Here is a 17,390-nt window from a genome sequence, read left to right on the forward strand (position 1 = left end):
ACAGCCATGGTAATAAAGCTTTTATCTTTTGCTCTTTGTGATATATTTCATAGTATATATAGATTAGTATAGATATGTGATATAGAGAGATCTCACTGTACATATGTCTCATATAAGTAAATGCACACTACACGTGTAGGTATATATGTCAATCTACATATACTTGTATGCATATTATATGTGTGTGTATTTTACACCATAAGGGCTCATAAACAGGAGAGACCCCTGTTTCAGAAACGGTATATGGGCCCTTTGCAGTACAAGGGTATGTGCACCCTATCAGTATTCGCTGTGTGCAATCCGCAGCATCCAGATGTTACAGCATAGTGGATGGGATTTCAAGAAATCTTATGCCCACTATGCGTCTCTGTGCACATGCGGATCACCCGCGGACACGGACATACTGTCACGCTGTCTCTGTATACTGGAGGTAGGGGGCCTAAGCTGACCCTAAGCTGGGGCCCTGACTAGTCCCTCAACCTGGAGGTACTGTTAAAGGTACAGAGGTCCAGGCCGCCAGCGTAACCCCTACCTCCTGAGGATCCCTGCACCTAAGAAATCTAGTCCTGAGAAGGACCCCGATCACAACAAAAGGGGACAAGTAATAGTATGCCCACACACAGTACTTAGACGAACGAGACAGTACAAGGGAAAAACCAAAACCACCTTGCATACAACAACTACACAACTACAACAGAGGGAGCACCAACGGGAAAGGAGATAAATGATAAAGCGAGGAAGGGAAAAAACACTCCAAATACACTTATCTCAGAAACTCCAAACACCACGATCCGCTCTGTTAGTCTGAATGAAATGCTTTCACCGACACTTCCCAAACAGACCAGCAGGCATTTGAAGGAGTCTCACTACAGCAGTATTGATTGCAGCTGGGCGAGGCTGGACCTCGTCTAGCACAGAGAGAGAGAGAATTAACTCCCTCACTGCCAAAAAACACAAAGCACCAACAAGTCAGCTGCGAGAAGTCAGGCTGTGTACTCGTGACGATCTTCGTGGCGACACACCCGTGACAGTACCCCCCCTTCTACGAGGGGCCTCTGGACCCTCAGGGCCAGGTTTATCCGGGTGAGTCGTGTGGAAGTCCCGAACTAATCGGTCTGCGTTAATATCCGACGCAGGAACCCACATCCTCTCCTCAGGACCATACCCTTTCCAATGAACCAGGTACTGAAGGGACCGGCGATTAAAGCGTGAATCGATGACCCTCGATACCTGGAACTCCAAGTTACCATTGACCACCACTGGAGGGGGAGGTAAAGGTGACGGTACCACCGGCGCCACATACCTCTTAAGCAACGATCTGTGGAACACGTTGTGAATTTTAAACGTAGGGGGGAGGTCAAGACGGAATGCCACCGGATTAATAATAGAACTGATTCTGTACGGCCCGATGAACCTGGGACCCAGTTTCCAGGAGGGAACCTTAAGTTTAATATTCCTGGTAGACAACCATACCCGATCGTTCACACTTAGGTCCGGACCAGACACTCTCCTCCTATCAGCCATACGTTTGTATCGGTTCCCCATAGTATTCAGATTCTTCAGCACCCCTCTCCATACTGAAGCGAGTGATGAGGAAAATCGTTCCTCCTCAGGAACCCCCGAAGAGCCCCCCCTACTGAAAGTACAAAACTGGGGGTGAAAACCATATGCCCCAAAAAACGGGGACTTACCAGTGGACTCGCTCCGCCTATTATTAAGAGCAAACTCTGCCAGAGGTAAGAAAGAAGCCCAGTCCTCCTGGTTCTCTGACACAAAACACCGGAGATATGTCTCCAAGCTCTGGTTCATACGTTCCGTCTGACCATTGGTCTGAGGATGAAAAGCCGATGAGAATGATAAATGCATCCCCCGCCGTGCACAAAACGCCTTCCAGAACTTGGACACAAACTGAGACCCCCGATCAGACACCACCTCGGAGGGTACCCCGTGAAGCCTCACAATCTCCCCAATGAACACCTGCGCAAGAGTTTTAGCATTAGGGAGAGCCGGAAGAGCGATAAAATGTGCCATCTTGCTGAACCTGTCCACTACAACGAGTATGACCGTTTTACCCGAAGACGGAGGGAGGTCCGTAATAAAGTCCATAGACAGATGAGTCCAAGGACGCTCCGGGATCTTCAAAGGTAAGAGGGCCCCAGACGGACGGGTATGTGAGGTCTTAGAGCGCGCACAAACCCCACAGGACGCGACAAAAGTTACCACCTCCTTATGTAAGTTAGGCCACCAAAACCGACGCGAGAGGAGATCCACAGTTGCTTTACTCCCCGGGTGTCCTGCAAAAACTGAGTTATGGTGTGCCTCGATCACCTTTTGTCGCAACTGATCTGGAACAAACAGTCTCCCCGGAGGTCCAACAGGGGCGTCCCCCTGAGCCTCCAATACCTCCTCCTCCAGCTCAGAGCATACTGCCGAAACCACCACCCCCTCCTGAAGGATAGGAATCGGGTCGTCCGTATTCCCGGCCCCAGGGAAACTACGAGATAAGGCATCCGCCTTTACATTTTTTGACCCAGGACGATATGTAACGACAAAATTAAACCTGGTAAAAAACAATGACCACCTAGCTTGTCTGGGATTCAGACGTTTCGCGGACTCCAGATATAGCAGGTTCTTGTGATCGGTGATGACAGTGACCGGATGGACTGCCCCCTCCAAAAAATGGCGCCACTCCTCAAAAGCTAACTTAATGGCCAAGAGTTCCCTATTGCCGACATCGTAATTCCTCTCAGCGGACGACAATTTTTTAGGGAAAAAGGCGCACGGATGCCACTTACCAGGGGACGAACCCTGTGACAATACTGCTCCCACCCCTACCTCGGAAGCGTCTACCTCTACAATGAATGGCTGTGACGCATCAGGTTGAATGAGTATGGGTGCCGAGGCAAAACATTTTTTCAAGGAGGAGAATGCTTGACAAGCCTTGTCAGACCACCTAGAAAAATCCGTCCCCTTTTTAGTCATGTCTGTGAGAGGCTTAACCATGGACGAGAAATTACGAATGAACTTCCGGTAATAATTAGCAAACCCCAGGAAACGTTGTAGTGCCTTAAGATTCTCTGGCCGATCCCACTCAAGAACTGCCCGCACTTTCCCAGGGTCCATACGAAAACCGGACGCTGAAACCAGGAAGCCTAAAAACTGGAGTTCCTGTACGGCGAACACACACTTTTCCCATTTGGCATACAGTTTATTATCCCGCAAGATCTGTAACACCTGCCTAACGTGCTCCTGATGAGACACCAGATCCGGCGAGTAAATTAAGATATCATCCAGATATATGACAACAAACTGTCCCACCAGGCGGCGAAAAATGTCATTAACAAAGTGTTGGAACACCGCCGGGGCATTAGTCAGACCGAATGGCATGACAAGGTTCTCATAATGCCCCTCCGGAGTGTTAAACGCCGTCTTCCACTCATCCCCCTCCTTCATCCTAATCAGATTGTACGCCCCCCTGAGATCCAACTTAGAGAACCATTTGGCGCCCACGATCTGATTAAAGAGATCGGGAATAAGTGGGAGCGGATACGGATCTCGGACCGTAATCCGATTAAGTTCACGGAAATCCAGGCAAGGGCGTAGGCCTCCATCTTTCTTCTTAACAAAGAAGAACCCCGCAGCCACCGGTGAAGATGAAGGTCTAATATGCCCCTTAGCCAGACTTTCTGAAATATAATCCTTCATGGCCTGCCTCTCAGGACCAGAAAGGTTATACAACCTAGCTTTAGGTAACTTGGCCTCAGGGAGCAGTTTTACAGAACAGTCATACTCGCGATGAGGAGGTAGTTCCTGACACCCTTTCTCCGAGAATACATCCTCAAAGTCCGCCAGAAATGGAGGTAAGACCCAAGGAGTAACCGCACCGATGACCGTGTTCATGCAGTTTTTATTACAGAATTTACTCCATTGGCTTATCTCTCTGGTTTGCCAATTAATAACCGGGTTATGCTTAGCTAACCAAGGAAGGCCCAACACTATAGGAGTGGGAAGACCCTCCAACACGTAGCAAGACAACAGTTCTTTATGTATCGCCCCCACTTGAAGTTTTACGTCATGCACAGCTTGCAAAAAACTTCCCTGACCGAGAGGCCTGGCATCGATCGAGAATATGGGGATGGGTTTAGCCAACTCACTCAATCGCATACCTTGAACCCGGGCAAACCGAGCATCAACCAGATTAGCCCCGGCCCCACTATCCAGAAGAACAGATATCCTCTCAGTTCTCGTACCCACCACCACCTCCGCCGGTACGAGAAACTGAGACGAACCTAGGGACGAAATACCTACTCCCAGATTGCCGTCCACCACACAACCTGGGATCAACAGTTTTCCGACGACTCTTCACTCTGCAAGGGACGGGATGGACACCCCCCAATAAAATGTCCCTTTCTCCCGCAGAAGAAACACCTTCCTGTCTTATGGCGCACCACCGGTCCCCTCCCCCGAAATGATGTCCCTCCTAATTGCATAGGCTCCTCTGGACTGACCAGGGGAACCACCATATGAGGGGACCTTGTAGGAGGTGGAGTCATCACAGGGGGTAGAGTTATCCCGCACCTCTCCCGAAGCCGTCTGTCAACGCGAATAGCAAGGGCCATAGCGGCTTCCAGTGACGCGGGAGAGTCATACTGTGCCAACACATCCTGTAATTTGTCGGATAAACCATGACAAAACTGGCTCCTAAGAGCCGGGTCATTCCACTGGGTGTCCGTGGCCCACCTACGGAACTCCGAACAGAATTCCTCCGCCGGACGATCTCCCTGCTGGATCCTACGTAACTTAGACTCAGCAAGGGAGATCCGATCTGGGTCATCATATACGAGTCCCAGAGCAGCGAAAAACCTATCCACTGACTGGAGAGCCGGGGAGCCCGGGGGAAGAGAGAACGCCCAAGATTGTGGGTCCCCTTGTAGGAGCGAGATGACAATTCCCACCCTTTGTTCTTCACTCCCCGATGACCGAGGCCGCAGCCGAAAGTACAACTTGCATGCCTCCCGGAAAACAAAAAACTTGTCCCGCCCCCCAGTGAACCTGTCAGGGAGAGCTACTTTAGGTTCTGGTCCGGCTTGCTCCTGAGGATGCAAAACCTTGGACCTAACGTCCGCCAGCTCCATGGACAAACTCTGCAACTGCCGAGCTAGACCGGCTACTGGATCCATGGTAGCTGGAGAAAAACTAAGTGGGTCGGTGAAAATGTCACGCTGTCTCTGTATACTGGAGGTAGGGGGCCTAAGCTGACCCTAAGCTGGGGCCCTGACTAGTCCCTCAACCTGGAGGTACTGTTAAAGGTACAGAGGTCCAGGCCGCCAGCGTAACCCCTACCTCCTGAGGATCCCTGCACCTAAGAAATCTAGTCCTGAGAAGGACCCCGATCACAACAAAAGGGGACAAGTAATAATATGCCCACACACAGTACTTAGACGAACGAGACAGTACAAGGGAAAAACCAAAACCACCTTGCATACAACAACTACACAACTACAACAGAGGGAACACCAACGGGAAAGGAGATAAATGATAAAGCGAGGAAGGGAAAAAACACTCCAAATACACTTATCTCAGAAACTCCAAACACCACGATCCGCTCTGTTAGTCTGAATGAAATGCTTTCACCGACACTTCCCAAACAGACCAGCAGGCATTTGAAGGAGTCTCACTACAGCAGTATTGATTGCAGCTGGGCGAGGCTGGACCTCGTCTAGCACAGAGAGAGAGAGAGAATTAACTCCCTCACTGCCGAAAAACACAAAGCACCAACAAGTCAGCTGCGAGAAGTCAGGCTGTGTACTCGTGACGATCTTCGTGGCGACACACCCGTGACACATACGGCGTGTCTTTCCAGACCGCTGCATAACAATTTCTCTTGCGGAGCCGCTGGTCTATCACTACAATGTATTGGATGCAGTGAATCCGCATGGTTCAATGAACACAATGAACATAAAGTATACTGCGTTCAAATCACTGACAGTACAGATGGTGTGCACATACCCTTACAGCTCATCATAATGCACAATTCCACCTTCTCTGGAGGTAGAAATGACCCCCCCCCCCTTGCCACTTGGCTGCACAGATTGCACCAGTGTTATGTCGACCCTGATATACATACACAAATATATATATTTTTATGTGTATGTATGTAAGTAAAAAAATTGTTATTCATATACATATATTATACACTTGAATATTTTGATGCAGAGTCAGATATGTTTATATATATATATATATATATATATATATATTATACAGTACAGACCAAAAGTTTGGACACACCTTCTCATTTAAAGATTTTTCTGTATTTTCATGACTATGAAAATTGTACATTCACACTGAAGGCATCAAAACTATGAATTAACACATGTGGAATTATATACTTAACAAAAAAGTGTGAAACAACTGAAAATATGTCTTATATTCTAGGTTCTTCAAAGTAGCCACCTTTTGCTTTGATGACTGCTTTGCACACTCTTGGCATTCTCTTGATGAGCTTCAAGAGGTAGTCACCGGAAATGGTTTTCACTTCACAGGTGTGCCCTGTAAGGTTTAATAAGTGGGATTTCTTGCCTTATAAATGGGGTTGGGACCATCAGTTGTGTTGTGCAGAAGTCTGGTGGATACACAGCTGATAGTCCTACTGAATAGACTGTTAGAATTTGTATTATGGCAAGAAAAAAGCAGCTAAGTAAAGAAAAACAAGTGGCCATCATTACTTTAAGAAATGAAGGTCAGTCAGTCCGAAAAATTGGGAAAAATTTGAAAGTGTCCCCAAGTGCAGTTGCAAAAACCAGATGGTGTTACTGTGCATCGGTTTAGCTGGAGGGAAGCACCCCAATTCTGGCCATTATGTAACGGGACCCGTGCTACATGAAATTATGTAACTTCCTGCATGAGTATTTATCCATCTTTCGCTGGATCTTTTATGCCGAAGGGGGGACTTGGCCACACACGCCCCTGTGATGACCTCACATGGGCTTGGCTCTAGCCTTCATGGTTTTATTAAAATATCTTATTTCTGCGATAACTCCTCGCTGGTTGATTGCAGAAGTTAGCAAGTGATGCCATATTTTTTATTACGAATTTACCTTTCTTTAGAGACTACACATGGCATATCTGTGACTGTTATTTTTGTACTTTTGCATTATAGCTCAGATACTGAAACATATGCGTATTGTTCCTTAGCTAACCCCACTGCTAAAAATGTGTCCCATTGCAATCGGTATTATAGAAACCCCAATATTCCATATTTCATGTCGGTGCCGGCTGCAGATTTCTGTTGAGCAAAAAGACTTTCAAAATGAGGGTGACCCTGCTATTGTGTGAAGTGTGAAAGAATTCCTTTGAAACTCAAAGGAGCTGTATCCTCCTCACCAAGGTGTCTATTCATCAACTCTGTCTTTCCATTTGATGTGCTAATTAGCCTGGACACTTGGTGGCTTCTGCTATTTGCATATGAGCAACTGGTTATAACTCTTTTGACAAATAGTATAGTGGAGGGAGGAGAGAGAAATTTTCTATGACAATATATATAAAACTATATATGAACTTTGAAGGGTTTGTCCACTATTCTAACAGCCACTTCTTAGTCTGTATGTTTACTCAATTCCAGTGCCTGCACGTTCCAATGGTGTCGGCACTGTGTCTCTCCCAGCGATTGCGTCACAGTGTGACCTCACTGGAACCCTGTGGTCAATCAGTGGTCGCTTCACTTTTCCCACCTTCTGACCAACCACTTCTATCTGTAGAACGTGAGCGCTGATGCTGCTTTTTCTCTTCCTCTAGATGTAAGTGACGCACCCCCTGGGCCATATTCTTTAGGGGAATACCCGGAGCCGGATCAGATGGGGGTTGTAGTCTCCGAGTGGCTGTGACCCGGTCCGTGCCCAGGGTGTCAAGCTCAGAGTATGTGGCAGTCCTACAGATGTTACAAAGTTCGTTATGTCGACTACGCCACCCGTTGGATTGCGGTCACTACGGCCGCCGTTGCAGCAGGGTCCGCTGAGGCTGATGGTGTTGGTGCAGCTTTAGATAGTATAACCCCCAACGGGAGGGGTATGGCCTCAGGGGGTCAGGTGCAGAGGATGGGGGTTGTGGTGGTGCAGCGTCGATGATAATTAAAGACAGAGTCGGGTTGTGCAGTTCAGGGTGTTTACTTACTGCAGATATTCCGGTCACTCCGGCCTTGAGTGACCACCCGAGCCGTGCTGCGTCCACCAGGTCCTGGATTCAGCCAACCCCCAAGCAAGTCCGGAGCGTGTCCCTGAGCCCTCCTTCTTGTCCTTTCTTCTGGCCGTCCCCACCAGGGATCCACCTAGGTCCAGCTCCCTCGGGCCTTCTGTTGGGAGACCCTTGGCCTTGGGTTCCCTGACCCTACACGTGGTTTGCCTTCAGGGTGGATGTGGTGGGTGGCCGTGGCAGATCCTGCCCACGGCCTCCGGTCTCTGGCTGAGGTATGCTTTAGCCCCCACCAGTTTGGGATCCGGTACCCTGTTGCCAACTCTTCACCCTAGGGTTGTACTTGGGTTCTCAGAGTTCCTTCTGTCTCCCCCTCTGGGTCTTTCTTGCTCTCCTCTCTCACTCTTGGGCTGGGGCTGCTCTGCTCTTCTGCTCTCTTCCTCTCCTCTGCAAAGTCTGATGTCTCACTGACTTCTCACAGACTGACTGACTGTGGCTGACTGACCCTGATCTTAGATGGTGCCCACCTTAAATACTCCCTCTATGTGTGAGCTCAGGTGACCAGCACCCAATGAGCTCCTAACTTTACCCAGGCTGCTCCCCCTATCTGCCCCTACACTACTGGGATGTACCACCCCCCTCCCACTCCAGCCAGGAACAGACTCGGTCGTACCTGCACATTTCTAAGTGGGAGTACCGTTGGTCTGCTCCTCGGAAATGGGATGTGTGTAGTGCATGCAGCTTTCTGAGCTCAGTTCCACACTCCATCCTTACCCGGGAGTGGAATACCACACCTCTAGGTTGAGGTGCAATACCCCTGTAGCAGCCGAATCCTCAGGGTGCTACATTCCCCCCTGGTAAATCACAGCACGTCCTCGGGCTGTAAGATATAAAAACACCACAACATACAATTTTTGCATAAACAACATAATAAAAACATATAAAACATATATATCAGCAATAAAACTTTTTTTTCATAAATAACATTCTCGTCTTCTAGCTCCTCCTCCGGACACTGTGCAACGTGTGCCCGGGAAAAGTGCAACAGTTTCTCTAGAAAAATGGTCTTCCTATAAAACCGGTAGGGGGCGCTTTAGGAAGCGCAACTATATACAAGGGATATGGCCGCTCTCAGTCCTCGGCCAGGTATTAGGAAAGGGATGACCGCTCTCAGTCCTGGGTCAGAGGGATTAAGGGAAATACGGGTAACAGTTCAATTCGCTGGTCCCAACGGGGACTATATTAGCAGCAACAGTTCACTGTGCCCCGACGGGCAACTATATACAGCTTGTACTCTGCTGTACTCAACGACGACGTCCTCCTGCTCTTTCTTTGTGATTCACTTTAGCTTCAGACCCGTCCGGGTCCTCTTGCTCCTCCTCACACCGCAGCTCCTCCTCCGTCAGGCGATGCACATGGAGGGCGTAGGGTCCTTTGGCACACTTGTGCCGGGTGAAGGTGACCTCGTCCCCTATATACAGGTCACGTCCTCTGTGTCCCTCCGGTAGGTGGGACTCAACGTCTCTTCTTGTCACGAAGACGTCGCCTGGGGTGCGGTGATCTCGGATGAAGCCCCACCCGTGCTGCATATTAAACTTGATCACAGTCCCGGTGGAAGGGGGACCATGAGCTGCACGGGGACTCCTCCTGGCCCGGCTCTTCTGCTCCGCGCTCTTTATTTGGGCTTGTTGTTCCCGGACCCGCCTCTCTCTCCGCTCCCTCTCGAAGACCTTGAGCTGCTTGCGGCAGCACTCTGCACGCTCTGCTGCGGCCGCCCGATTCTCCTGAGTGAACCCCATGAGGTCTTCTCCAGTGGGGTCCCACTCAAACTGTGCCTCCTCTAGCGGGGGCGAGGTCCTTTTTACGGGCTTTGGAACCGGAATCAGGGGTTCGTCTAGGGGTCTCTCTTTCCGGAGTCGGGGATGGTAAAACTCCGGTGGCCATATGAAGGGCTGCCCATCCGGGCACGTATGTTGGGCGAACAGATCTTCTCCCAGATGCGGCACTATTGGTTTTATGGGCGCGGTGGTGGTGGCGCCCGGGTTGCCCAGGCCTTGCGGCCAGGCCTGGGGCACCTGGAAAGTGAAGGGCACCGTAAGGACGGCGGCGCCCTGGGCTACTTGGCCCTGCGACCAGGCCGGTGGCTCCGCGGAGGTAGGGGGCGCTGTTGGTATTGCGGCGCCCGGGGATACTAGGCCCTGCGACCAGGCTGGTGGTACTTCCTGCTTGGTCACGCTCGGGGTCGAGGCGTGTGACGTCACAGGGGTCGCGGCTTCCGTTTGAAGCCTAGTCGGCGGCGGTGACGTTGCGGTTACGGGCACGGCAGGGGGTACTTCGGGCTCTGCGACGGGGAGCTGGGGCAGGTACGCGGTTTCCCGGTTTGGGGTAGAGACGTCCCCTTTACCTGCCTCCTTTCGTTCGGCTCCCTTCTCGGCGCCGTCTCCGGCCTTGAGTCCTCCTGCGCCATCCTCAGAGGCGGTCTGTCTCCTCGTCTCGGGTGGCGTGCTCCGCGGACGGGTTCTTGTCTGCTGGGCCATCTCACGGCTCCACTCCGCCAACGTCTCTCGCTGCACCCGGGCCATCCTCCGTGCGAGGCCCTCCAGCGCAGTCTGTGCACACTCCCGATCTCGGGGGAGCTGTGCCAAGACCTCCACTAAGCCTAGTGGGGTCGTTGCTTCTAGCAGGCTCCTGACCAACGGGTCGGTGCTGCTCTGCTCTCCTTCCGTTGTCTCCAGCAGGCTCCTGGCCAGCGGGCCGGTGCTGCTCTGCTCTTCTTCCATCTCCGGGTAAGCTTCTTCTGGACTCAGCTCTAGGCTTCTTGTCTCCGGGTGCGCTCTCTCCAGACTGCTCCAGGCGACACCCATCTTTGTTCTCTTCTTCTCAGTCCTCCCACTTCGAGGGCGGTCCCGGGGCCACTTGGTGATTGTCAGCTCCAGGGGCAGTTCTTTCACGCTGACAGACACCTCTAGCATCACAGTCTCTGTTGGTGGGGGCGGTTTCCACTTTTGGCGCCATGTTCGGTCCTGGCCCACGATGGGAGGCGGCCTCTTGCCACCCTCTGGCACGCCCATAATGGCGTCCGCTCTGACAAGGCGGGAAACCTTTGGAAATGGCGGGAATCGTCTCCCAGTGGCGGGAAACTCTGCAGATGGCGGGAAAAAGCTGTTAATGGCGGACAACCGGCGGGAATCGATCTGTGATGGAGTCCGATGGCGGGGACCCTCCGGAACCGGCAGGAGACTTCTTTTTGAGGTAAACTTGTTCTTTTCTTCAGGCACGCAGTACCCGGGTGTTGCGGGCACGTTATCCTGCCGACTACGCCAAAGTTGACGCACCCCCTGGGCCATATTCTTTAGGGGAATACCCGGAGCCGGATCAGATGGGGGTTGTAGTCTCCGAGTGGCTGTGACCCGGTCCGTGCCCAGGGTGTCAAGCTCAGAGTATGTGGCAGTCCTACATATGTTACAAAGTTCGTTATGTCGACTACGCCACCCGTTGGATTGCGGTCACTACGGCCGCCGCTGCAGCAGGGTCCGCTGAGGCTGATGGTGTTGGTGCAGCTTTAGATAGTATAACCCCCAACGGGAGGGGTATGGCCTCAGGGGGTCAGGTGCAGAGGATGGGGGTTGTGGTGGTGCAGCGTCGATGATAATTAAAGACAGAGTCGGGTTGTGCAGTTCAGGGTGTTTACTTACTGCAGATATTCCGGTCACTCCGGCCTTGAGTGACCACCCGAGCCGTGCTGCGTCCACCAGGTCCTGGATTCAGCCAACCCCCAAGCAAGTCCGGAGCGTGTCCCTGAGCCCTCCTTCTTGTCCTTTCTTCTGGCCGTCCCCACCAGGGATCCACCTAGGTCCAGCTCCCTCGGGCCTTCTGTTGGGAGACCCTTGGCCTTGGGTTCCCTGACCCTACACGTGGTTTGCCTTCAGGGTGGATGTGGTGGGTGGCCGTGGCAGATCCTGCCCACGGCCTCCGGTCTCTGGCTGAGGTATGCTTTAGCCCTCACCAGTTTGGGATCCGGTACCCTGTTGCCAACTCTTCACCCTAGGGTTGTACTTGGGTTCTCAGAGTTCCTTCTGTCTCCCCCTCTGGGTCTTTCTTGCTCTCCTCTCTCACTCTTGGGCTGGGGCTGCTCTGCTCTTCTGCTCTCTTCCTCTCCTCTGCAAAGTCTGATGTCTCACTGACTTCTCACAGACTGACTGACTGTGGCTGACTGACCCTGATCTTAGATGGTGCCCACCTTAAATACTCCCTCTATGTGTGAGCTCAGGTGACCAGCACCCAATGAGCTCCTAACTTTACCCAGGCTGCTCCCCCTATCTGCCCCTACACTACTGGGATGTACCACCCCCCTCCCACTCCAGCCAGGAACAGACTCGGTCGTACCTGCACATTTCTAAGTGGGAGTACCGTTGGTCTGCTCCTCGGAAATGGGATGTGTGTAGTGCATGCAGCTTTCTGAGCTCAGTTCCACACTCCATCCTTACCCGGGAGTGGAATACCACACCTCTAGGTTGAGGTGCAATACCCCTGTAGCAGCCGAATCCTCAGGGTGCTACATAAGCGATTTTTACTAAGGCGAAGACAGTGAAGCAGCCACTGACCGGCCACAAGGTTCACATAATGTTACACTGTGACAAAATCACTGGTAGACACAGAGTGCCAACACCATTGGAAGTATTCAAATCACATACTTGCACTCACATGATGCTCGCTCCCTGTGTGTGTGTGATATGAGGAATCACAAGTCTCCATTCACCCCGAGTGACTACAGACCTGTAGTCTAATGATGGACAACCCCTTCAAATTAGTCTGTTAGCAGGGTGGCTAGGCATGAGATGATGGATGGCAACTCGTTCTCATGCACCCTGATGCACAGACTGCTGTCATGGGTATAACGCTGGTTACATAGTGAATGGAACATACTCTGTGCATCTTATAGACCACAAACAGTTTATGTATCATATATCAAAGGGATTGTTCAGTACTTGTGCATTACTTTATATTTATGGCCTCTCCTTCAGATAGGTCATCACTGGGGTGGCGATACGACATCCAGCACCCTCACCAATCAGCTGTTATTGGCACCAACAGCGGAGAGATCTGCTCAGTAGCGGAGCTGCCTCACTCCCACTGTACGGCAGCCACAGTGTGGTGCTACAGATCTAACCTTGTTCATTTCCATTAGGGCAGATGTGCATTACCCGGCCATGTCCACCAGGTAGTTGACGTTGCTGTTGACGTCTGGCCGCTGATGCCAATAACTGCTGATTTTATATTTATCACCTATCCTTAGGCTAAGCCATCAATGTAAATTACTGGACAATCCCATTAAATACAGTATACTGTAAATGGAATATGCATAGTGCTAATATTATTGTCTAATATTATTGTTGTTGTTTTTTAACACTAAAATAATCTACTTTTACATGTTGTGTTTACCAATAGTCTTGTGAACTTTTACTGCTGAACTAATTGATTATGAATCAGAGTCAGACATTGATCCAGCTTCCGAGGTAACAATTTGTTAAGTATAATTCTACATTTTCATTCTAAGGTCTATTTAGTTGCATTATTATTATGCTAATTATGTATTTTATTTTTGCAGGAAGAAACAGAGGATGATTGTGATGATGACCAACTTCAACTCACCCCCCTCAAGGCTCTAACTCTGTAGGTATATTAGTTAGCACAACACCTTGGGATTACATTGATTTCTAATTGTTCATTGATAAATTGATTAGATCACAGTTTGGGGTCTCCTGGAGCAAAGTCTATGGTGCTGACACCGCTGCTCCATCACAGTTTAGTAAGTGGTGGTGTCGGATGCTGCAAATCTTCTCATGTTATATCTTTTTGAAGTGTACTGGTGCGGCAACGCTGTTCTGCATTGTACACTTTTACTTCTAAAGTACAAAGTTGGAATAAATAGTTTATCTTGGCTGCTACATCCCACCGCAATCTAATATGTATTGATGACCTATCCTAAAAAATAAAACCTGTATCAAAGGGTATAAACATATACTGTGCGTAATTTTTTTAATCCATTCATGTTTTTAACTTATAATGTTAACCAAAATTAAGAAAACATTTTTGAAGTGCAGCTCACCAGTCTGTACCATATTAGGAGTTATTTGTTCTTTTTAAGGGATTGCAAGCCTTGCTAGACGGACTGCAGAGTCGTGTTGATGCAGAAAACTGACTTAACCCATGGTGTTTCCAAAATGATCCACAGTGAGGAACGTCCAACTCAAACACCAGATCCACATGGAAGATTGTTGAGCACAGATAATGCTCTGTAATGCCAACAGTAGAAGAAGGCGTCTGCAGCCATGAGTATCAATCTATGTCACATATTTTAGAAACTCACTAATGTGTGACGGACGATCCCCAGCTCAACACAGAGATTCTGTCAAGAGACTTTCAAATCCGGATTATCCAGTCTGGCCGTCAACTGACAGAAAGACAATGTAATCAACATGAGAATTCATAAGTAATAATCATTAAAATGTTCTCTAAATATCAAAGGCCAGTTTATCACATACATAAAACACTGTGCTCTCGATTGAATACTTGTCCCGACCACTATACATCCTGCTCCGACCGCTATACACCTTGCCACGGCCACTATACATCCTTGTCCGGCCGCTATACATCCTTGTCCGGCCGCTATTCTTCCTTGTCCGGCTGCTATACATCCTGCCTCGGCCATTATACACCCTGCCTCCCGACGACTATACACCCTGCCTCCCGACGACTATACACCCTGCCTCCCGTTGACTATACACCCTGCCTCCCAAACACTATACACCCTCCCTCCCGACCACTATGTACCCAGCCCGCTGGCCACTATACATCCTGCCTCGGCCACTATACATCCTGCCCCGGACACTATTGTCACGGACGTGGTTTGTGGAACCACTGTGCCACGGACCGCGGAGAGCCTGGAGGGGCGTGACTAGGTGAGCACCTGACTGTTCACTAGAGCCTCTGATGGTGAGGTTAGACTTGGCTCCCGATGAACGCCAGATGCCACTTCAGGACAGACCAACGGACACGCAGCACATGGACCCAGTAGGACAGACTGGATGGAGCAGCACGCTGGGTTTGCACCAGAGTGCAGCGGGCAGGATTTGCACCAGAGTGCAGTGGGCCGGATTTGCACCAGAGTGCAGCAGGCAGGATTTGAACCAGAGTTCAGCAGACAGGACTGGTATGCAACCTTAACAACTTCGACTGTGAAACAGGAAGGTTGCTCAGGCATCTCCCTAGTGGGGAGGAAGCAATATATATGTAATGTCCCACAGCCATTGGCTGGGGACATAATAGCAAGTGCACGCGCACATGAATGGAAGCCTTGCTGGAAGCAGACACAGCACGGGGGAGGGAAGCATCAACCGCAGCGCGGGTGAGTGAAGTGACACGCCGGAGAACCTGCCTGTCAGAGCAGGAATCCGGCGTGGTACTAACAGTACCCCCCCTTTTATGCCCACTCCTCTTCAAGCCATCAAGGAGGAGAATTGGAGCGTGAATGTTCTCCTTAGGCTCCCAGTACCTCTCTTCGGGACCAAATCCCTTCCAGTCAACCAGGAAGAAAGTCTTGCCTCTCACCTTCTTCATGGCCAAGATGTTCTCCACCTCAAAAATATCATCCGAGGTGGTTGGCGCAGGCGTGGTACTGGGATCCTTGAAGAAGGGGCTCAGGATGACCAGCTTCAGTAGAGATACGTGGAAAGAATTTGGAATCTGTAATGAAGGAGGCAACTTCAATTTATAGAAGACCTTGTTGATCCGCTTCAGCACTTCAAAAGACTCGATAAAACGAGGACCAAACTTGTAAGAGGGAACCTTCAGCTGGACGTACCTTGACGAAAGCCATACCTTGTTGCCAGGGCGGAAGCACGGAGGGTCCAGGCACCTTTAGTCTGCATGTCTCTTCATACAGGTGGAGGATGCTTCTAGAGTGGCTTTGGTATTCTCCCATAACTTTACAAAATCCTTCGAGAGGACATCTGCCGCAGGAACATCAGAAGGAACCGTCACCGGGAGGGGAACCTCGGGTTGCCGACTGAACACAATGTAGAAAGGAGACTCACCCGAGGCTTCACCGACGTGATTGTTGTACGAGAACTCAGCCCAGGGAAGTAATTTCACCCAATCATTGTGGTGGGCATTGACAAAGTGTCGCAGGTAGTTGCCCAGGACCTGGTTGACACGCTCCAACTGCCCACTGGACTGAGGGTGATAGGCCGAGGAAAAGTCCAAGACGATATCTAGATGTTTACAGAGAGCTCGCCAGAATCTGGAAGTGAACTGCGAACCTTGATTGGACACAATGTGACGAGGAAATCCGTGCAGGCGGAAAAAATGTTTGATGAAGCTGTCGGCCAGTTCAGGAACAGACAGAAGAGCAGACAATGGGGTAAAATGCACCATTTTGGAGAAGCGGTCCACAACTACCCAGATGACAGTGCAACCCTCGGATACTGGCAAATCTGTAATGAAGTCCATTGCTATGTGCTGCCATGGACCAGATGGCATGGGTAACGGCAGGAGAGAACCGGTAGTAAGTCGTCTGGGGACTTTATTGTGGGCATAAATCAGACAGGCAGCCACATAAGCATAGATATCCCCCCTCATAGATGGCCACCAGTAGTGGCGAGAAATCAATTGTAGCGTCTTCCTTTGTCCCACGTGACGAGCCACCTTGGACTAGTGGCCCCATGACAAAACTCGCTCCTTCTCGGATTCAGCCACAAGGGTTTTTCCGGGGGTAATTCGTGACAGGCTGACTGGAGTGACAGTAACCATCTTGGATGGTTCGATGATAAATTGAGGATCCTTCTCTTGGTCCCCGGACAGAAATGAGCAAGAGAGGGCATCAGCTCTGACATTCTTGTCTCCAGACCTGAAATGTAACAAAACAAAGACCACCTGGCCTGGCGTGGATTAAGTCTCTGGCCGGACTGGAGATACGCCAGGTTCTTATGGTCTGTGTAGATGACCACTGGATAGACTGCGCCCTCCAGCAGGTATTGCCACTCCTCCAAAGCCATCTTATTGGCGAGTAACTCCAAGTCACCGATGGCGTAGTTACGCTGTGGAGCAGAGAAGGCCTTGGAGAAGAAACCGCAGGACACTCGGCGACTCGAGGAAGATTTCTGAAAGAGCACAGCTCCAGCACCTAACGAGGATGCGTC

General features: G+C 50.4%; 1 protein-coding gene across 1 annotated transcript in view; it reads right to left on the reverse strand.

Moving 5' to 3' along the window:
• Positions 1-16,731, reverse strand: part of LOC141201610 (uncharacterized) — a 108,841-nt gene extending 92,110 nt beyond the window's left edge. The window contains exons 1-2 of the mRNA XM_073663613.1: positions 16,183-16,731; positions 15,802-16,071 (exon numbers count right to left, since the gene is read on the reverse strand). Coding sequence (XP_073519714.1) covers positions 15,802-16,071; positions 16,183-16,731 — 819 coding nt within the window. The remainder of the gene's footprint in view (positions 1-15,801; positions 16,072-16,182) is intronic.
• Between the last annotated feature and the right edge of the window lie 659 nt (positions 16,732-17,390).

The sequence above is a fragment of the Phyllobates terribilis genome, unplaced genomic scaffold (assembly GCF_046119375.1).
Source record: "Phyllobates terribilis strain yellow unplaced genomic scaffold, ASM4611937v1 Scaffold_120__1_contigs__length_5212024, whole genome shotgun sequence".
Lineage (NCBI taxonomy): Eukaryota > Metazoa > Chordata > Amphibia > Anura > Dendrobatidae > Phyllobates > Phyllobates terribilis.